The following is a 22,235-nucleotide window of genomic DNA, read 5'->3' as shown; positions in this document are numbered from 1 at the left end:
ATATACACATAGTCATATCCTTCTTTTGCTAGAAATATATTCCAGTTCACGCATTAGGTAGGGGGGTGTACACACTACGCGTAGCAGCACACTCACGAAAGCAGACGAACAACAAACGTCGACGGTCGTCGTCTGCTATGCCTCTTCTCTGTTCGAATCTGTTTCACCTAGTTTCACCTCCTGAACTACGCGCCTGGGGGCGGGTGCGTACCCCAGGCGCGTACAACCATCCATTGACCAAAAGGAGTCATCGTACGGCATGGCAGAGGAAACGACGCTTCCCTCTTTCTTCGAACAGAAATCCATTCGAGCTTACGCATCAGACAGGTGGGTTATACACGCCACAGCAGCATGATCTCCCACCGCTATACACTCCCTCCCACTGCCGCGCGACCGGTTGTTGGCGGCAGCCAGTGACGTCACCGTGACGTCGACGACGACAATCCATCAGTGCTCTGACTCATACAGGTGTAAGAGGCAGTGGGAAGCCAGGCAGGCAAGCGGTCTCGAAAAGGAGCTTGTTGTTGGCGAGAGAGCAAAAAAAAAAAAAAGGAACCAAGAAAAGAGTCCCGCATCGTCGAACGGAGGCCACCAAACGGGAAAGGGCGAAGGGCCGCCGAAGCAGCGGAGAAAACAAAAGAAGTGAAAAGGGACAAAAACGACATTCCTGTTCGTCCCACGTAAGCGAGAAAGAGCGCGTGATCGTCAGAAGGGCTTGGGTACGAGAAGGGACCGACCGACAGGTTAAGTGTTCGAGAAGGGGGGGAGCGAAGGCGACGTTTGGCATCTTGTGTGGCTCTCGCAAACTCACGTGCACTGCATGTGTGGGACTTGTATACGGGAGGGATAACGCCCACCTCGAAGAGGGCAAAAAAAAAAAAAAACAAACAAAGAACGCAATATCAACTCTGCGACGGAGTCTTATTAGCGGCGTATGACCAGTCCACCCACGCAGTTTGCAAAAACAATGCGTGCGTTTATTATTATCATTTTTTTTCAGTCAGACGTTTTCACCCAAATGTTCAGCTAAAGTGGCGCGCAGAGTTTTTGGAAAATACGAGGCGAGAACTGACCTAACGGGATATGAAACAGGGGGCGTACTTGTCTTCACTGCATTCGACTCAGTGAGTTCTTTTTTTTCTAAAATAGTGGGATTAAAGTAAGCAGAGAGCATCGATCTCTCGTACAAATGAACAGACTTAGTTTAGGTTCTGCGCATGCTCACTACCGCTGGCACGTTTTCTTGGGTCCGTTATAAAACGCTTGTGGTATGCCGTTACACAAACTCTAACATGGCTAACACAAAGTGCTTCTTATCTCAAATTCAGCGCCCATGATCGGCATTGTGCCTTGCGTGGCTTTGTATCATCCAGACGTAGACAGACAGAGACATTAGATAGATAGATAGATAGATAGATAGATAGATAGATAGATAGATAGATAGATAGATAGATAGATAGATAGATAGATAGATAGATAGATAGATAGATAGATAGATAGATAGATAGATAGATAGATAGATAGATAGATAGATAGATAGATAGATAGATAGATAGATAGATAGATGTGGCATGTGTCGCCCTGCCATGAAACAAAAAAAAAATCCGTTGCCTAAGTTACTTTGATACAGTGACGCATCGATTCCATCGTCCTTCTCCGAAAGCAGCGCCACATATGATTCGCGTCGTCCACTGCATAAGAAGGCGTTTTCAAAATTCTTGCGGGACGCTGGACTAGACAAGACGCTGCCACCAGTTGTTAGAATGGGTGCCAAAACAGGTTCGGGCTACAGAACATTAAGCTGCGATACACGTAATTAATTCCTGCTCGCACGGAACCCTTCTTCGGCGAAATCCAGACGGCAGACGAGGCATAAAATGCATGCGAAGGAGATTGGATTGCGAAATAGGCCCCATGCAACCAATTTTTGCGATCTCTCGACTTTTCTTTTGTCTTTTGCCTACGTTTTAGTCGACAAAGAAGATGAAATTATAGTAGCCTGAGGGAATGGCACACTTCCAGAAAGGTAGCAGACGACTACGACGACCGAGTTTGCTTTTCCTCTGTCGTCTGCTGCAGCGCCTTCTCGAGACACGTGCCGTCTGCTCTCGCATCAAGAACGCCCAGCAACAACGAGAGTGCACTGGAACAAAAAAATAAAAATTGCAGACGTCAAAGCCCTTGCGTCGTCTCTTGTATTCTTACATCCATATAAACTATTCATCAACAAGTCTCTAAAAAACAAGTACCATAAAAGCTAATAAATAAGCGATCTTCAGTACCCAGAAAACGAAGAAATAAGAGAAATACATACGCATAACGAACCGAAGCAACAAGGTTACGAAAGAAGGGCGCCAAGCCAAACATAAACAAAGGAGCGAAGCGATAACGCCTCCGGGTTCTTGTCCCGCGCGTGCTTCCCCCCAAAATAGCGACTGTGCTCTCGCAAAGTTCAGAGCCCGAAATCTGGCCGTTGCTCGAAGGCCCTCAGAAAGTGCGGCGTGTTCTTGCGCAGGGTACGACCGTTTCAAACGTCGGCGACATCGTGCACCTGGTATTGCGGCTTGGTTTGCGGGAGGCCACGTACGCTACATTTAAGTGTGCGCAAAAGAAGGCACAGCTAAGCCTAACGTTCGCTACCAAAAGAAAGAAAGAAAGAAAGAACGAAAGAAAGAAAAAGAAATCGTCTGTTTCAGGAGCCAGACGATTTGTCGATTCCGGAAAGTCACGTCTGTCGCACGCCAATTGAAACGGTTTAAGTCACTGGATCCGTTTCACGGAGGAGACAGACGCGGACGCTTTAGAATGCGCGGCGCGGCTTCGGTTCTTTTTCTTCTTTTTTTTTTAGTTTCTAGAGTCCTGTTTCCCAAAACCTGCAACTGCTCGAGAGAGAGAGACTGTGCGCGGCGAGCCTTGCCCATCAAAAATGCAGAAAATAGCGGGAATTTCTTGGCACGCCTATTTCCGCGCAGCGCCGCGGTTGGACCCCCTCGTCGTTGTGACGTCAGGTGTGTCGTCACTGGATTCTATTCCGAGAGTTTCTCAGTGCGCTTCGCATTTTTTTTGCAGCGAGACGCCGCGTGAACACACGCTCCGCACGGTCATATTTATGACTTCTGCAAACGAGGTTGTCGCAGCCCGTCTGCCGAGTCGTTTATATATATACCGTCTGGATATTTTCCCACATAATGTTCGAGCTAAGACCACGGTGCGATATGATAATTATCGGACTACTAATTTGGGTCGGGCTGTAGCTGAAGAAGGTATGCAGGGACAGCGCATCATATTTGTGTCGTCTGCAAACGAGGGATAGTCGCCGTCTGTCAGCGGATCCGTGTGCACGTCTGGCGACAACACGCGCGCACACACACACACACACACACACACACACACACACACACACGCACACACACACACACACACACACACACACACACACGCACGCACGCACACACACAAACATACATTTATATATATACCAAGGACTAAGAAATCGTATATGTGGCAGATGCATAATTGTAGTCCTTGAGCTGGATTACTCGAAGCGGCGGACATTTGTCACACGAAAAATCGAAAAGCATATTCGACTATTTATCAACTAGTAACGAATTAACTTCAAAATTATTTGCGTTACTACACATATTGCAGTTGCAACCGTTCAGCTAGCAAGGCATATAAATTTGCAACGAATTCTAGGGATAACACGGATTTAAACGTAATCGCCATGAAATTTGCGGTATAGAAATGCACTATTGTTCTACTTATTTAAGATAAAAATTAAACAAAGCCGCCGCGTTATGCATTCAAGCCCAAAGGTAACCGGAACGCCCAGGTACCATGCTGAAAATTCGTTCCAAAAATGGATAGCTTTCAGTTAAAAGTTAGCCCTTGTTGCTGTGCTTCGTTACTTCTTGTGTCCTTGTTTTGGCTTGGCTACATACTTCGTGCCATTCCACGATGATCAGCCAACAAGCCGACATCGCCACCCCTGTTGTATGTTGGCCATTTGGCTTTTATTGGGGGGGGGGGGGGGCGGAGAAAGCTTCGCCGTTGCTCGTTTATCTCTATCTTCAAAGATTTAATGCCCCGTTGTCTTTTGCCACCGATATTTTCTCGGCAAGCTCGATATGCCCTCGCAACGATGACTGACAGACAAAGGGTGCTTCCATCATTGCTGCTGGCAACAGAGGAGGTTTACATCGTCGCTTACAAGTTCCCCAGCAGCCCCAAATGCATGTAAGCCAGTGTAGCATACATCGCACTCAATTGAAGCCCGAAGTCCGTCTTCAGCTATAGTTCGGTGCAGCGTAAAGACTTGCAGGCGCACGCCTAGGTGTGAAGGTTAAAAAATAAAAAAAAAGAAAACGCAAGAATGACGTAATTGATGTATCTCTCATGTTGAAAGGAATGAGCGATGAAATAGTGTGCAGTGTGTGTTAGAAAAAGAAGAGTCGAATGATGAAGGTGCACTGTAAACACCCATCTAGAGCCTAAATGGTGCATAAAGTATGAATATGCCTATAACTCACCCCCTTACAATTTTTATGGGTGTAAGAATGGGGGTTATCGACAAGTTCACACCCTTACGTACCCTTAAGCGTGTAAATTGGCTTATAGTGAGTCACTTCGTGCATTACAGAAGGACACGAGCTCATTGGCTAGGACACCAGAAACGAGAAGCTGACGCGAAGAGCGCATCGCACCGCTTGCGAAGTCAGTTAATTGGAAATCTGACGTCTCTCTCCCATCCTCAAGAGGTTTACCTCACGCCAGCATCTGTCTGTCACCGTTCTGCGCGCGCGCGTTTAATAGTATGCATAACCAAAGTGAAACAGGCGTGACCGACGCAGACAGAGGATGCGACGTGGCCCTCAAGGACGAACGTCTCTCTCTCTCTCTCTTATTTGCCCGGCCAAGCAAACGGGAACACCTGCCACGCCATCCGTGACCGGGAAATATCAAACCAGGAAGCGCCTGCAAGCGGCGAGCGTAGAGACAATGGGCCGGCTGCCCGGATATCGATGTAGCGGCACCATGGAATGGCTGTCGGTTGCCGCCGCGGAATGCCTCCCAACGGGATGCGCAAATCGTGCCCGAGACTTTGCGTCGGCTCGTTCTGACGGCCTCGCGAAAGCGCTGCGTACAGTCGAAGGCCGTTAAATAACGAAGCGCGCGGTTCCTCCGAGACAATTCGTTACACAGGTCACTTCGTTATAAAGGGTGGCCACAGCCCGGCAACCGAACCGGGGCAGGATCGTTCCTTCGTTACGCATGGCACTTCGTTGTATAGAGGCGTTCGTTGTGGAGTGACTCCACTGTGCCTACCATCAGTGGCGGCCCTAGGGCAGGGGGGTGGTGGTGGGGGGGTTGCGGGAAGCTTCGGGTGTAGGCCAGTCGAGCCTTTCGTTTTCTCAGCGGATCGTAGCCGAATGCGGTAAACGTCTGCTGCGCCCGTGACATTGCTTACTCCGTGTCATTTCAATGTATGATGTTGAAGCTGCTAACTGTGGGCTCAAGTGTTTGCAGTGCCTATGGCGGCAGTATATAGAACGATTACAAGGTGCGACATCTCTAACTGCCACCCTACTGGCTCCCTTTTTTATAGAGATAAATGCCGAATCACAGGCAAAACTAGAAGTGTTGCCCTTTATATATTCACAATAGAAAATGTGCGTTAAGAACTGTGAGGGGAGGGGGGGGGGCGGCAAGAGAAAGAAAAAGAGGGGAGGGGTAGGTGACGCATCGAGTAGTGGCACCGGGTGCCGGAAAGCAGAGTGACGTCATAGGACACCACAAATATGCAGTAAAACTACTGTGTACAGTATACGAACGGGGCGGTTAGATATGGGACTCGAGAGGCCTTCTCTAATTTAAAGGACTAAGTGTGCCTCGTCTGTGTAATGATCAGCAGTAGGCAAAGAAAGCACAGCCTTGAGTCAACACCTTGACAAGGATAGAAGCCCCTTTTTAAAAACGATTGTCAACAAAAGAATATTGAACACAGAAGCACCTGTCTGCGATAATATGTGGACCTCAGCCTGCTTTGACACTGGAGGTACAGCTCTATGGGTACAGCTCAACTTTGGCAAATGAAATCATTGCGTACTAGGGGAAGCGAATAGCAATCCATAGATATCTTCCCATTTGAATTTAGAGTTGTCACATGACTCCCTCTTTTAGTTTTGTTTCTGCAAAGTGGAGGCAGTCCTTGCACTAATTTTTCGAAACGCCCGCCTAAACCAAAACTGGAATGAAATTGCTAATGAGGGACAAGACCGACCCTGGACACGTAGATCACGTTGTTGAATTGGACAATCATGAGGTGCTCCTGGGGTAGACACCCCCTTGAAGCTTTGTGCACGCTATTATTCTGCTCCCTTATACACTGAATGCTCGGAGAGATCAGAAAATATATGTGCATCTTTAAAAAAAAAAAGAAAGCAGACATGGAGTGCATCAAGAAATGCTAGACATTTATTATAACAACTTGCAACATAACACACTTTTTAAATACACGCGGCAAAAACAATTTATGTACATGCACAATTTTGACTTAGATACAGCAGTATGTACAGTCAGTCATTGCAAGAAACTTTGGTTCCAGCAAGGCCACCCGCTACACCGTACAGCAACGTGCAAGCTTTCTGGCCAACTCTGATTCTGTCACTTAACAGAACCTAACTGCAATACTGTGACACGACAACCCGCCGGAAACCTCTTCAGAGTTCCGTCGAGCCCGAGTGCTCAGTGGGGATGCTGCCTTCAATATGTGTACTCTCATCTTCGCTGTGGTTTAGAGAGAACAGGTTTTGTTCGTTGAAGGGGCTCGCCGATCCCGCATGGGGCCCCCCTGCCAGGTTACCAGAGGAACTAGCTGCGCAAGGGTCAATGTCGACAGGCATCGGAATTGTTGGAAGTTCGGGTGCAGGTGGTAGCTCTTCCCCACTTGCACCGCCGCCCGATGTGGCTGGGACCATCTCGACGCTTGGTGGTGGCTGGGCTTCAGCAGTTGCTGGCGCCTCGACTTCCATTGGTGTGTCTCCTTTCTCATCCTTGCCGCCAACCCTCTCGACAGCAGGTGGTGGTGGCACTTCAGGCGACACCTCAGGAGCTGCGGAAGCGGCTGCCGCAGCAGCACCGGTAGCCTCGCTGGGACTCTCACTGCCTTCCTCTTCGTTGGGTGGACTGGCTTCACCGGCAAGGTCTTTGACTTCCTGAGTTACAACCTCAACAAGAGCACTCGCTGGAGGTCTGCCCTCGAGCAAGTTGATGACAGACTGCACTTCTCTGATCATCGACTTGCGCAGCTGGCGGACGTCATCTCTGCCTGCTGGGTCCACAGCATCAAGCTTGATCATGAGTCGCGTGAGCATCTCATCAAGAAACTTGTACTGCTTGTCACCGGGCCTACCGCTGAAATTCAACACCTGCTGTCGCAGGTCCGCAAGCTCCAGGCTGATCCTTCGGATCTGCTCCTCGGCCGTGGACTGGGTCTTCGTCTCTTGCTGCTGTGGCGGCGGGGGCTCCGAGCCCTGCTTTGGTGGCGAGGCCTGCGGTCCTAGCCTGCCACCCGACGACGATTTGGCAGTCGATGGGGTGCGCCTAGACGACTGCTGGCACTTTTGCCTCGGGAACGTGTGCGGCCAACTCTTTCCGCCAGCCTCCTGCTCGTCCATCGGGTCGTCGACCCGACACCTGGCCATAGCCTCGTCTCCGCAGTCCATTTCAATGGGGACCGTCCGCACGTTCTGCGACTCTCCGGCCATTTCTTCGTTGTGGTGGTGGTGGTGGTTATGAGACGACGGGCTCCTGGCCTGTCCCTGCATTGGGTACCCGTCCACTTCGACGGGTATGGTGTGGACATTCCTGGGCTCCCCGGAAGCAGGCTGCTGCTGCTGGCTTTCCTTGGGGCTCGGGGCTGCGGCGAACGTCCTCCTGGCCTGGCTCTGAGGCTTGAGCTCACCGTCGGACGCGTAGCCCGCGCTGCTCGAGGCGCCCGTGCGGGGCTCCACCATGATGGGGATGTGGTGGACGCGGGGTTCGTGGCGCGACTTGGAGCACGACGCCCCGTTGGCTCCACCGCTGCGAGAGCTCGAGCAGCTGGAGCGACTGCCCTGGGACGACGTCTCCGAGGCGGCATCGTTGGCCTCGTCGTGGCTGCCGCCTCCGCCGCCGCCTCCGGACGTCGTCTCGTGGACCACCTTGATGGGCACGCCGCCTTCGTCGAATTCGGTGGTCCAGCCCCGGCGCACGCGCGACGACTGCGGCGAGCCGGGCATGGAGCCGGAGTTGCCGAACACGGAGCTGGTGTTGCGCCATTCCGGGTCGTCATAGAAGGCGGGCTGCGTCAGAGAAACGGAAAGGAACGGTCAGGAAAAACGCCGTGGCAAACACGTGACGAGGCACGCATTACCAAACGATGAAAAGTACTCGTTTCGACAAACAACCGCGTATAGGCTCGTACATGAGTCAATCCGCGGGGACTAAGAACAAAACCAGTTAGTTAAGGCTAATAAAGAGAGCTGACCTTCACGTAACAAATCGCTGAACAGAAGTCAAAGCTGGAACGCGCCTAGTGTCGTCTGCTTCTGCCTAATCCGCCTCTGAGCTGGCAAGAAGTCGCTGCAGCTTCATACAATATGTCGGACATTGCCAGTTACCTGCCGCGAATGCAAAGCCCTAACACGTTAGTTGCTACTACATTTGATGTGACGCTCACACAAACGCAAAACTGTAGCGAGCGATGAGAGACGTAACGTGACAGCACGCTGTTTGTTTGCTTCTTCTATTAACTCTGCTGATGGCTCAATTCGATCGCGCTAGAAGATTGCAGATGGTCGAAAGTCTATGCACCTGAGATTTGCGCTTGCGACCAGCCATATCCCGCGACGCCCGCACGCTTCCAAATCCAGTCACAAAAAGAAAGCAGGCTGACGATCAACGCCTAGTCAGCTGATCCACAGCGCAACCGCTTAAAGGCAGACGCACCGCGTACCAGACAACCGCCGAAACGGAAGCGACGAAGAGAAAAAAATCCTTTTCGGAGCCCTCCCCTAACCTCGCCCGCAGTTCGCTCTACATTTTTTTTTTTTTTTCGCGTCGTTTCCGCCTGTCAAATGGCGTAGCGCCCTCATGACGTTGCACCGCCCAAACGCTGCGGGAGGCAGGCGACCCACGCAAAATAGCAACTTCGCTGACCGTCTAAAAATATTCCGAAGAACAAGAAAAGAGACAGTCGGCGCGGCAGCCCTAAAAGAAACAGCGATAACAAGAAAAAAAAAAGAAAAACATCGAACGCGCAGCCGAAAAACCAAGCCGCCAACAACGAACCCCCCACACAAGCTAGCTAAACAATCCGTTATGAACTGCAATTTTCCCCTCGCCTCGACATCTTTTCCACCTCGCCTTTTTTTCCGGCAAGCGGGATCGTTCGGCTGGTCTTTCTGTATTTGTTTTGCCTACGCGGCCAGTCCCGTACTGCAGCTCTCATGGCCTGATCGTTCAAGGTCTCAGCCAAAGCGCCGCTTGAAGGTTACGCGCCGCGAGAGTCGACGATTGCACGGAGAGCCTTCGCTGCTCGGACTTCTCACGACTGGTTCTTGCACAGCGCTTTGCACGCCACGCAACAATTACATTTTTTTCCCCTGCTAGTTCGCCCCAGAAAGAAACCGGATTAGTGAAGCAGACGACCTGCGAGGAGCCTCAAGCAGACGATCGACGGCCGATGCGCGGCGAAATCAATGCGGTACATCATAGCCAAGCCAATAACGAAGCCAGGCCAACACCCGTGCCCTGCCACAGCAGTTTCCGTTACCATTGGCCCATTTGTGGCACGCTTGATGGTTTCGGAGAATCGATGCTGTGTGACACGCGAAAGTACGATTACGCTTGGACCTAACCCCTGTAAACGCGGCCGGGAAGGCGCGTTGATGCAGCCACTGGGCGCGAAATGCGTTGTCAGCTGCTTGCGCAATATGTCGAGAGAGAGCTGCTACTTACCCTGTGGAAACGGCCGGCCCAGTCCGTCGACCATGAGGGCGAATTGGTCTCGTAGAACATGTTATCCTCTTCGGGCTGAAACCCGAATCTTCGCAGTATCTCCGATCGTCTCTCGTCCGAGCTTCGGTCGGGATTAAACTGAAACGGCACTCGTCTGTAGCTCATATTTATCGGCTACCCCCACAGCGCAAAAAACTCGCAACGCGTTTGTCCACCTACACGCAGAAAGGCAGAGAAGAGAAAAAGGGGAGACGCAACGGTGGGTGACGTAACCGGACGTCACAAGTCCCAGGAGCCAATTGGAAACGAGAACGGCGAAACGTCACGATTTGAGCCGACGAATCAGAGGAAGCTGGACGGGAACCTAGCGCCACCGCGACGCAGAAATGAGAACGAGAAGCTTCTCGAAACCCGCCCGACGTTCTCGAATTGTCGCGCTGCTTCGCGGTCCTCGCCACCGCCGGCGCCAGCCAGCGTCAAGCTTCTCGAGGAGTCGCGAACATTCGAGATGCGGCGCGCCAGCTTCAAACGCCTTTGACGCGTGTCGCCACCCGACGCACTCGCAGCGTTGACTTTCTCGAGCTCTCTGAAGTGGGGAAAATGATACTCACGGCCCTCGACGCCGACTGAGCGATACGTTTCGACGTCACATTTTGATGTCGACAAACAAAAAAACCTAGACAGCTGTGCACCCCCGTTACCTCTTTACACTTCCGGTTACTGACAGCTTTAAATTTGCTGACAATGACGTTGAATAAAACACATTCTTTAAATGCCGTAAAAGAATCTGACAAGGATGTATTAATGGTTTTAATTTCAGAAACGGTGCCAGTTGTAACGCGCGTAGTATTTTATCAGTGCTGTAATTGAAAACGTTGCGATGTGCAGCGTAAAAGTGTTGTGTTTTGTCCGTGCTGCTTTTGCACTGTTACTAAACATACGACGAATTCCACACGACTGGCCCACCACGCAAGTTTTGCGTCATCTCGTAAAAGGTGGGAGGCGGATATGAAAGCGCATCGTTTGGCGGTGTGATTATGGTGCGCTCAAGCAAACTCAAGGTTCAGGTCGTTGTTTCAGTGCTTCCACGCGTACGTTGCGCTGGGGCGTGGTGCATTCCTAGCTCAATCGCATCTTTAAGACTGGCTTCCGTCTAACTCTCGATTACGTCAGCTTTTTATTGTTCCTTCATATGTTTACCTGCAGCATTCATTTAGGCAAGTTTACACGCTGCACCACGGCCATCTCCGGCGCCGCTCTGGTTGCTCCGGTAACCGATGGCAGACCGCACTTGACACAGGATGGCGCTACCGGCCTGAAGATGTGGTGCCGCCGTTGCATCGATCTGTGTTCCCGAATCTTCCCGAGGCTTCGAACATAGGCAAAGAAATTCAACTCTATGCTTCGAGTCTGAGAACGGTGTGCTTGCAGGGAAGAGAAAAAGAAGCAGAAGCCGACTTCGATGAGTAAATTAATAGCAGCTACGATTCATGTGGAACACATACAAGTACATTTCAAGACAACGCGAGACGACATACATTATATCAAGCTTCCGCTCTGGAGTTCCGCGTCTTAGTTTTTACCTTCATAAAAGAAACAAGTACATATCACGACAACGCGAGACGACATACAAAATATCAAGCTTCCGTTCTGGAGTTCCGCGTCTGAGTTTTTACCTACATAAAACTGGTTTCTCCACTATTAACCTCTCTTCTTGTAAAACTCTAAGATGTTTTCTTTTTTCGTTGAAGTGTCCGGAAGGTTACGTTGATAAGGGTGCCGTATACATATACTCGCGGATAACTTTCTGTGGCGATGAAGGGAAAGCTATACGGAGGCAAAGCGCGCTCAAGTGAGAGCGCTTCTGAAGAGAGTCCCGTGTTTTCATCCACGCTAGTTTAGGCTGGGGAAAAGAAAACATAAACACCTTATTAGCAACAGTTAAGTAAGCTAAAACACACCACTGAATGTAAAAACGTTTACTTACATTGCGGCTTTTTACTTCCGCGTCTGGGCAAACTCGAAACCGTCGCCCGTGAAGCTGCGTCGATTCAGCGTCTGTTCCGAACAAGCAAAAGCACTGTCAAACGCTGGCGGACTACTTGGCGCAGCTACTTGACTACTACTACTACTACTACTACTACTACTACTACTACTACTTGACTGCGTGCAGCTGCAGCCACGCGCCCGTAGCTTTCCAAACTTCATTGCTACAGAAAGTTGTCCGCAAGTATATGTACCTCAATTTTCTAAAAATAAAAATTTTGTTGTCCTTGCGTTATGCAATGTTCCATTTCTTATTTGCTTTTTCGTGTGCACTTTTCGTTACCTTACCTCTGTCCCCCCTTCGACGGTGTATGAACCATGATTTCAGACTAGGACGACTACTGAAGGTGTCCGGATGTTGGGTCAAAGATGCAATGAACTTCGGCTCACGTAACGACTTGCAAACATGGCGACAGGTTTTGCAAGGCCGCAATACTCATACGAAAAAAAAGAAAGGTCTAGTTGTGACCACCAATAATTTGCCGAATGAGTGCGTAAACAGACAAAAAGAAAATAAAAGGACATTGTGATCGCTTCAGCTGGCCATTGTGCATAATTGATAAGAAACAGTTTCGAGGTCGCTGCTCGGTGCTCCCCCTATAATTCATTGCGAACTAATACTGCTGAACCTACGCTCGCGTAGCGGCATTCCCTGGCCCCCAGCCTTCCGTAGTCCAGTACTTGCAGAATTCCTAACAGCTTCCCGGATCATACTTGCCGATTCTACGGACGCTTGTCGCAAGCTTTTGCAGGGTTCGCTTCACGCCCCGTTTGCAGTCTCGTAACACAATCTTTGCGCACGCCCTCGTCATGACCGAGGGATTTTCGGGGAATGAACGGGCTAACACGCTCGCGAGTGAAGCTTTGCGCCAAGGCTCCCCGACATTCGCTGTAACGAACTCACACACTTCAAACTACATGTCGTGTTCTCAGGCGCGTTGGCCCCTTCCCACCGTTCCAGATTCCCCGCCCTCCCACGCGTGCGCCATGGCGCTCTGTTACGGCTGGCTCAATCCAACTATTCACTCCAATCCTGCCTCCAACCATCCTGCCTTATTTTATTTACATTGAATAAAGTTTTACTCTCTCCCCTTATTTTTCCCTTCGCCAGAGCAGGGTAGCTAGCTACCGGGCTCTGCCTGGTTAACCTTGTTACGACTTTGAGGTGGTCCCGTAGCGCTCGTCACCCGTTTCGTGACAGAGCGTTTGTATAGCGAAGACTCCGAGTCAGGCGTCGGTGAGAATAACAAAAGGGACTTTATACACTATATGCAGGTCATTATACAGGACATGATCGGATCGGCACTGCGGCCGAGAGCTCACAGCAAACGCGACTGTTCCCGCACGGCGACGTGACACATCTCACTCCAGTCGAGAGCGGCACTGGCTCCCGGTGGGTCGGCGGATCCGGTTTTCCAGGCGGCCGCGTCGCGGCTTATAATCCCCGAGAAACCATTGTCACTCAAACGGCCCAATACAAAGCCAGCACTCGACGGTCGTCCGAGAGGTCCAATCAGCGACCGCGCTGGCCCCCCGGTTCAAGGTTGGCGGGCGCGGTGACCTCCAGGCAAAGGAAGGTACGGCGCCGGGCTGTCTGGCACTTGGTTGCACGTTCGGACATGTCGCTCGCCGATACTTCTCCGCAGGACACCGCTGCCTGACGGCTCAGCATCTTGACTTGTCAAGGAAGAATTAGGGCGCTGTGCCTTTCGGCGCAGCCCCGGGTTTGTCCAAAGGGCGCTCGCAGGATAAATTCTGCATCTTGTAGATTCGGAATCCGGGCTGGTGGTAATGGCACAACAACCTCCCTTCCTTTCCCTTATGACTTCTCTCTCTTTCTCTTGCCGGCACAGGAGCACGTGGTACAGTTCTTCAACACTGCGTTGAAGAACTGTGCCAGTGAGGACTTGGACATAGGGCCACGCTCCGCTGACTCCATAATTCATAAGTTATACAAAGTAAATGTTGATCTCTCTCCCTCGAGAAAGAAAATCTAAAGGGTAGGACTGCCACTTTATCTGATGCGCCTTTCTCGAGACAGCGCGTCCCGCGAGGGGTAGACTACCTCTTTATCTGTTGCGCCTTTCCCGAGACAGCGCGTCACCATTGTGTTGATAAGGAACGATCGGCGATATACGTTTCGGGCTGCAATCGCATCGTACCCAGTGAGCCTGTTCGAGGGCGCTGCTCTGTGGTGCGGGCGGGTACGTAATGACGTGGCATCTTTCGCGTATCGCGAGTTTTTCTCTCCTGTAGGAAAAATTGTGCACGCTAATTGTAGCTTGCTGAGAGCTTCCCATTTCAGTGATTAATTAATACAATTGTCTAGAACTCCTTGATCGACTTCGCGATAATTAGGGATAATTAGGCTCAGCCTGGTTAACCTAGCTGCCTTCCTTACCCTTATGACTTCTCTCTCTCTCTCTTGCCGGCACAGGAGCACGTGGTAGAGTTCTTAAACGCTGCGTTGAAGAACTGTACCAGTGAGGCCTTGGACATAGGGCCGCGCTCAACCGATTCCGTAATTCATATGTTATATAAAGTAAGTGTTTATCTCTCTCTCTCCCACGAGAGAGAAAATCTAAGGGGTAGGACTACCCCTTTATCTGTTGCGCCTTTCCCGAGACAGCGCGTCGCCATTGTGTTGATAAGGAACGATCGGCGATATACGTTTCTGGCTGCAATACATCGTACCCAGAGAGCCTGTTTGAGGGCGCTGCTCTGTGGTGCGGGCGGGTACGTAATCACGTGACATCTTTCGCGTATCGCGAGTTTTTCGCTCCTGTAGGAACAATTGAGCACGCTAATTGTACCTTGCTGAAAACTTCCCATTTCAGTGATTAATTAATACAATTGTCTAGAACTCCTTAATCGACTTCGCGATAATTAGGGCAGTAATGATCGAGTTGGATACACAATTGCAATTACTTCATTAATTGAGTAAATTATGAGGTTTTACGCGCTGAAACGACGATCTGATTGTGAGGCACGTCGCAGTGGGGGACTTCGGAATAACTTGGACCATCTGAGGTTCTTTAGCCTGCACCTAAATCTAAGTACACACGGGTGTTTCCGCCTTTCACCCCTATCGAAATGCGGCCGCCGTGACCGGGATTCCATCTCGCGACCTCGCGCCTAGCAGTCCAACACCATAGCCACTAAGCAACCACGGCAGGTCTATTACTTCATTGAATGCCACCAGAAAAATAAAACTGGTCAGTTTCGATCGCCCGAAGGGCGATGCAATGAAAGCGTAGCTAGTATTGATATTGGTGTTGTACTGAATTGATATTGATAGTACTGAATATTGATAGTACGTGCTTAGATGCGCTCGACGTTTTATATTAATGCACAGAGCCAGGCAACGGCAGAGTACCAACCACAACCACCGTATTCTTTTGTCTTCTGTTGGCGTCCGTATATATATATATATATATATATATATATATATATATATATATATATATATGTGTGTGTGTGTGTGTGTGTGTGTTATGAGAGAAAAGCTGGGAGGTCGGCCTGAACTACTATATAGAAGCTCCTCAGACGGGGCTCTAAAAAAAAGGCGATGACAACACGATGTTGGCGCGACGTACACGTTCAGCGCGCGAGGCAACCCGCGCCGCGCAGCAGAGACAGCGCCCTGGCAGATGCCAGGCGTCTCACAATGTTAGCACGACGAAGAGCGCCGACGGAGAACCGTCAGCACTCGTAGCTGCATGGAAGCGCGGGTACCGTCTGTTCCGCTGGCGCACTATACTACTGCACGCAGCAAGAGCATATCGGGGGGCGCGCCCACTCGGCTTGCCCGTTTCGTGGGGCCAGACGCACGGCGGCGCGCCTGCTAACCTTCCTCTCGCGGAGCGGCGCATGCGCCGTCGATACCGCGACATCACGGCGTCGTCAACGCCACGCAAGAAAATTACTGACGCCTCCCCTATACCTGACTGCGAATGTGCGGTTATAGTTTTGCACGCGCAATAAACAACCTAGCTTTTCTTTTTTTTTACGTGACGCGTATTTCATTTCGGTCAGCATAGAGGGTTGTTCGCTAAAAGCACATGCAATTAAGCCACGTAGTACTATTATCGGTAATATAACTTTGCAACCGGACTATATATACGTACGCGCCTTACTTTGGTAGACCCGCCGTGGTTTGCTCAGTGGCTATGGTGTTGGGCTGCTGAGCACGAGGTCGCGGGATCGAATCCCGGCTACGGCGGCCGCATTTCGATGGGGGCGAAATGCGAAAACACCCGTGTACTTAGATTTAGGTGCACGTTAAAGAACCCCAGGGGGTCGAAATTTCCGGAGTCCTCCACTACGGCGTGCCTCGTAATCAGAAAGTGGTTTTGGCCCGTAAAACACCGTAATTTTTTTACTTTGGTAGAGAGAGAAAGCCATTACACGAACATGCATATAGGTCGCGTGTGCAGATGGCGCCGTTGTCGCGCGCGCGTGACGTAATCGCAGGACAAACTTAGCCCCTCCCTCGGCGTCGCAAAGAGGCATAGCTAGGCTGTATACGCTTGTGTATGCGAGCGACAGTGGTCGCGTTTGAGAGTGCTCAATCCAGCCCCGTACAGTATAGGCGTAATCCATCACACTTAAACCTGTGGTCACCGGGAGTTAGGAGGCGCACAGGCGTGCAGTCAGTTGCATAAATTTTGCTGCTACCCGGCTTCTGGCAGCTACTAAATTTGGCAGCTACTCGGCAGCTGCGAAGCCTCTCCGCAGAGGATCACGTGACGTCACGCCGCATCTTCATACTTGACACTGACCTTGGGAGCTGAACATCGAGGAGCAGAGCTTTCGCTCTAAAACGACTGAACCTGCACTGACGGACAATTGTTTTTTTCTTTTGTAAAGACGTTCCTTTTAAATAGGGTACCAATCGCCAAGTAAGAGCGATATCAGTGCGCAAGTCGCTCCTGGGGGGTTCCACGCAATCCGTGTTGTACACACGCGTATGGTTTCGCACCTCCCCATATGCGCCGCTCTGTTTCCCCCATGAACGCTCTGCAGTAGCTATGTTTACCACGTGCGTCAAGTGATAAGTGGCGCACACGAGGCGAGGTGGCTGACACACAGGCGGCCGTTTCGACGTGGCGAATCAAGCTGCGCTCAGTATGGAGCTAAGGGCCGATAAGTGCGACTCCCACTGCCCCAATCAAGGAAATCATCGCCGTTTAGACACAGCTCGAGACGATCGGCTTTGTACGCGGTCACTGCACCTTCTATAGCCGAAGCCGTCCCAGCGGATCATGGGTGGGGTTTGAGAGATATTGCCGACAAGTACAATAGGTTGAAGACAATAAAAATGCGAAGCCGGGGATATCACCCCCCCCCCCCCCCTTTCCTCGCGAGCTTGCCGAGGCGAGAGAGAGATACAGCTCTGTCGCGCGGCGAGCTTTATAACAAACGCCACGAACCCCCAACGTTACAGTAGAGCGCCAGCACACGTTGGATTGGATTACTCCCTTCGACAGGCCCGCCGGAGCGAGTCATCGTCGGCCTTTCAGGGTGAGTTGCGTTGCCTCTTCAGCACAATGCGTTGGCGGGCTAGTTGGTGCGAATCCATGAATACTTTGTTTAGCGCAAAACGACAGACACAAGAAAGACGACAGGACAAGGCGCTACTCTCAACTGACATCATTTTATTGCTCTTGGATCTTGGGCTCTTGGCATCCGCTCTTGGGATCGGAGTTTGGTGGCTCCACCACATGGTGCTCACTGCGCACGTTGCTCTAGTTTGAGCGGTCTATAAAGGAGTGACGCAATAAAATGATGTCAGTTGAGAGTAGCGCCTTGTCCTGTCGTCTTTCTTGTGTCTGTCGTTTTGCGCTAAACAAAGTATTCATGCGTTGCCTCTTCCCGTATATACGCGCGCGTGAGAACCTAGATGCATTTGTAGCTGCATATACCGCATTCAATACTTCTCAGAAATGTACTGCTACAAACTTATTACCGCTTACGCGTTACGGGGAGTCACCGGAGCCGCGGACTGCAGGTGGCGACGATCTTCATTGGCGCACACTCCTTGAAACCCGGCGGTGGCAAATAGTCACTTAACTTACTTGATCTAATCTGGCTTTGCTACACGAATCGCAGTCCAGCATTTCGGCTACTTCTCAGTGATACGTTCATTTCCCATTAAAACCTCCATCTCTACATAGTTACCTATGCCTGCAACGGATCCGGTCCTATCAATCTCTTCCCTTGCCCTTTTTTTTTACCCGACCAAACACTCTAAAACGTTCTTGGTCATCTCAACTGCTGACCGGTCAATGATTCCATCCGATTTGACTCCCACTGCTTCTGGAACGGAGGTGGGCGTTACCTACTGGTTTCGCTGGGTGAACATACCTTCGCATGTTCTAGAAGGATGTGCCGAGTTTTCTCCCGATTTTTGCGTCGTCGTGCAGATGCCCCAGCTTGGGAATATTTGGGATGCTCTTGTTCTCAGGCGACGAGCATGGGCCTCAAATAGCAAGTGCACTGCCCTCCCCCTCCCCAGGTGTAGGGTAGACAACCGGGCACGTCCCTGCTTAACCTCCTCACTTTTCTCTCTTCTATTCTCTCTCTCTCTTTGCATTGCCATTTGTGCTGTTGCGCAGATTTTTCCACCTGATTTCTTTCTTGCCGTTTCTTTTTGTACTTCTCCACGGTATTTTTTTCGTTTCCGTGCTTTTCATCTAATTTACAGTCTCTGTTAAACTCACTTTCTTTTTGATGTCTCCTGGTTGCCTATTTACACATTAAATTGCCCTGCACCGGGTTTCCAACTTTCTTGATGCATCTTCCATCGTTCTGTGCGCACGCTTCTGAGGTACAGATATTTGTGCACTCTAGCCGCCCATTTATTTTCACCCGTGTTCCCCCGATTCTTTCGTCGCGGAACTAATTTCGCTCTGCACTTCTCTGACTTCGAAAGAGGTCCTTTACTGCACGCCGCCCTGCACGGCCTCATTTGTGGTTTTACCGCGGGGGGGGGGGGGGGGGGGGGCTATGCCAATCGGCCCACCATCCTCTCAATAACTTTTGAACCGCTGACAAGATCTCCGATTTGAGCCCACAATGGCATTTGCAAAACGTCAGTGCTAAGCACCGTCACTCTTATCAGAGTTCCTCATACCACCTCATACTTATCTCCAAAGTGCTGACGTTGTGGTTGGTTCCCGTTATGAGCTTACCATTATCATTGAAAGGAAGGTGTACCATCAGCGCATTTTACCAGTGATGACATGTGGGGCAGAGATAAGGACCGCGCAAAGAGCAGTGGAACGAAGATTGCTAGGCTTAACGTTAAGAGACAGAAAGAGAGCGGTTTGGATCAGAGAGCAAACGGGTACAGACGATATTCTAATTGACATCAAGAGAAAGAAATGGAGCTGGGCAGGTCATGTAATGCACCGGTTAGACAACCGTTGCACCATTAGGGTTACAGGATGGGTACCAAGAGAAGGAAAACGCAGTCCAAGACGGCAGGCGACTAGGTGGAGCGATGAAATTAGGAAATTCGCAGGCGCTAGTTTTAACCGGTTGGCGCAGGACAGGGGTAATTGGAGATCGCAGGGAGAGGCACTCGTCCTACAGTGGACATAAAACAGTCTGATGATGATGATGATGATGATGATGATGATGTGCTCAATACTGCTGCGTTCATCTTCTTTTTCCTCTTCATATTATCTTGGTGGACGTTTGGAATGAGTACGTGTGTCCAAACCTGACCAAGCGCACAGAGCCCTTAACCTGTGATTTCTGAAGGCGGCAAGTATAGCACACTGACTGCTGTATGTTGGGCATGTTGGTATCCTAACTTGGAAAACATTTTCAGCGCCAGCAGACAAGGACGGAAGGACGACGTTGAGGACCATCATGCGCTAACTTCAAGAATTTTATTGCCCCCCCTCCCCCCACCCACAAAAGAAAGACAACGTACAGTGCACAGTATAGGACCACACCTGATCAATACGTCAAGCTTACGCAGCTTTGACCATTCCGATCGATAGCCCTTGACTAAATAATTCCGCGCACACCTGTTTCTCTGTGCCCACCGCACGATCACCAAACTGCGATAAGTGCACAGTCCTGCGGTATAAGAAGCGCATAGGACAGACAGGACGATGCCATCATGACCACTTAGGAGAGCATGTAGTTTAAACGTGAATAATTACCACCGACGGCAATCTGTTTGTCCACTCTCAGGAATGCGGCTCACCCGCCGCGGTTGCCTATGGTGTTAGGCTGCTGAGCACGAGGTCGCGGGATCGAATCCCGGCCACGGCGGCCGCATTTCGATGGGGGCGAAATGTGAAAACACCCGTGTACTTAGATTTAGGTGCACGTTAAAGAACCCCATGTGGTCGAAATTTCCGGAGTCCTCCACTACGGCGTGCCTCATAATCAGAAAGTGGTTTTGGCACGTAAAACCCCATAAATTTTTTTTTTTTGGAATGCGGCTGCGCTCCTTCGTCTGGAGATCGTGTGGTTCTGACCACGCACAAAGATAAATGTGTGCACGAAATTATCGAGGCGCTGGCTGTCAACCGCATTATGTAGTCAAAGCGGCGAACGTAAGCACTCCGTCAATCGAACTGCTAGGATAACGAAAGGGCCTTTTCTGCAAAGCTCAGCTTGACATATTGATCCCGTGAGGCGCTGCTGTGTCTTTTTTTCTTTCTTTCTGGGAATGATGTTTTCGAAGGTAGAACATTGCATTGTCAATCTCTTCCTTCCGCCCTCTTTCGCTGGCGCGGAAATAAATGTTATTCAAATCTAGATTCCAGACTACAGCCTACCATGTTACTCCAATCTTTGAAGTAATTTGTGAACCATTAGCCTAGCGTTAAATGACGCACGAGCATGTTTTATACTTGCGCTGTACTTCATCCCTCCCATTTTTTTGCGTGTGTGTGTGAGGGGGGGGGGAAGAGGTTATTTTCTTTTCCTCTTCATATCTCTGCATTTCTTCATTCACTATTCTTTTTCTGTGTCGCTTTTTTCTTCGAGAGCACGCAGACGCTGTGCCCCTCCTGGTTGAAGTTGCCAGCTATGCTGCAAAATAATATGCACCCTTAATTAAGAGTGAAAAAGGGTGTAGATATGTCTATAACTCACAGCCTTACACCCAGAACATGGGTGTTTGGTTCAGTAAAGTCGAAAGTTGGGCTAGTTGGTGAGTGATCATCGTACCTTGCTGGTGAAGCAGCGCACTGACACAGACACAGAGAAGACAAACAGAAAAACAGAAAAGCAGCGAGTGTCGTCTTTTTCTGTTTGTCTTCTCTGTGTCTGTGTCAGTGCGCTGCTTCACCAGCAAGGTACGATGGGTGTTTGGGTGTCACGGTTCCAGTTACGAACTGATTTACACGCCTTTTCACATTTAAGGGTGCATATTATTTTGTATCGGGTGTAAGGATGTGAATAATAGACAAATTTGCACCATTTATTTTTTCACATTTAAGGGTGCATGTTATTTTACGGTGCAGGTATCTTCATCTTCTCTGTGATTGCTGTGATGTGTGCAGACCAAATAATAATATTTCCTTCCGTTACGCGTACACCCAAGCACGTGTTCTGTGGCAGCAGCAAAACTGGTAGCGACACACGATAAATTGTGACGCTTCGTCCAACTACAAAGCGCATGAAACATTTTTTTTTGCGTGTCTCGTGCACATTCTCTTCAAAGGAAAATAATAATAAAATGACTATTCGTAGACGTTTCATGCCAACAGTTAAGGAGGGCAGGGGAGGTGACTGGTGTATTAGCACTTGTGTACTCTGTGGTTAAACTATGCGTCACACTAGGTGGCGCACGAATCCATGATTCCTTAAAGCCCCTTAAACTTCGTAAAGTAGTGCACTACACTCTCCTTCTCTGCCTTCACTCCTCCTCGTTCGTCCTCTCTTTCACGCTTCCTCCTCGACTATGGCTCCGCCTACACTGCTCGAGCGTAGCAACGGCGCCAACATGCGCTCCTCGCCACTCCGTAGACGCTTCTCGAGCAAAAATGGCGCTGATGCACGGCGCGAGGACCCACGTGATGCTATTAGGCCAATAGCGACGCGGCGGCGGCCTCGGCCAGAGCGCGGAGGAGGAGGCGGCATTCTTCAAAGCGCGGCACTACTTTACGAAGTTTAACGGGCTTTACGATTCCTAGGGTGGCGCCCTCCGGACTTCGAATGCG

The 22,235-nt window shown here is 50.3% G+C and overlaps 2 protein-coding genes across 5 annotated transcripts in view; both read right to left on the bottom strand.

The window, feature by feature from the left end:
• Positions 1-2,126: 2,126 nt before the first annotated feature.
• The window catches only part of LOC135913721 (streptococcal hemagglutinin-like), a 94,704-nt gene continuing 74,595 nt past the window's right edge, over positions 2,127-22,235 (bottom strand). The window contains exons 12-13 of one of the 3 annotated variants that reach the window (XM_070523871.1): positions 11,987-12,057; positions 2,127-2,143 (exon numbers count right to left, since the gene is read on the bottom strand). In XM_070523871.1, coding sequence (XP_070379972.1) covers positions 11,998-12,057 — 60 coding nt within the window. In that variant the 3' untranslated portion in view covers positions 2,127-2,143; positions 11,987-11,997. Of the gene's footprint in view, positions 2,144-10,533; positions 11,369-11,431; positions 11,903-11,986; positions 12,058-22,235 lie in introns of those variants that run through there. The other 2 variants (XM_070523870.1, XM_065446326.1) reach the window with 2 other exon arrangements.
• On the bottom strand, positions 6,453-10,328 carry LOC135913723 (BAG family molecular chaperone regulator 3-like). 2 transcript variants are annotated; one of them, XM_065446331.2, is made up of 2 exons: positions 10,000-10,328; positions 6,453-8,342 (listed from the first exon to the last, which is right to left on the bottom strand). In XM_065446331.2, the coding sequence occupies exons 1-2, from the start codon at positions 10,162-10,164 to the stop codon at positions 6,720-6,722; spliced, it is 1,788 nt and encodes a 595-aa protein (XP_065302403.1). In that variant the 5' UTR covers positions 10,165-10,328; the 3' UTR covers positions 6,453-6,719. The 2 variants fall into 2 exon arrangements, with proteins under 2 accessions (XP_065302403.1, XP_065302404.1); XM_065446332.2 differs by lacking the exon at positions 10,000-10,328 and adding an exon at positions 8,854-9,019.

This window comes from Dermacentor albipictus, chromosome 8, assembly GCF_038994185.2.
Source record: "Dermacentor albipictus isolate Rhodes 1998 colony chromosome 8, USDA_Dalb.pri_finalv2, whole genome shotgun sequence".
NCBI lineage: Eukaryota > Metazoa > Arthropoda > Arachnida > Ixodida > Ixodidae > Dermacentor > Dermacentor albipictus.
The sequence above is the reverse complement of the archived record's forward strand: the minus strand, read 5'-3'. Positions and strand labels throughout refer to the sequence as shown.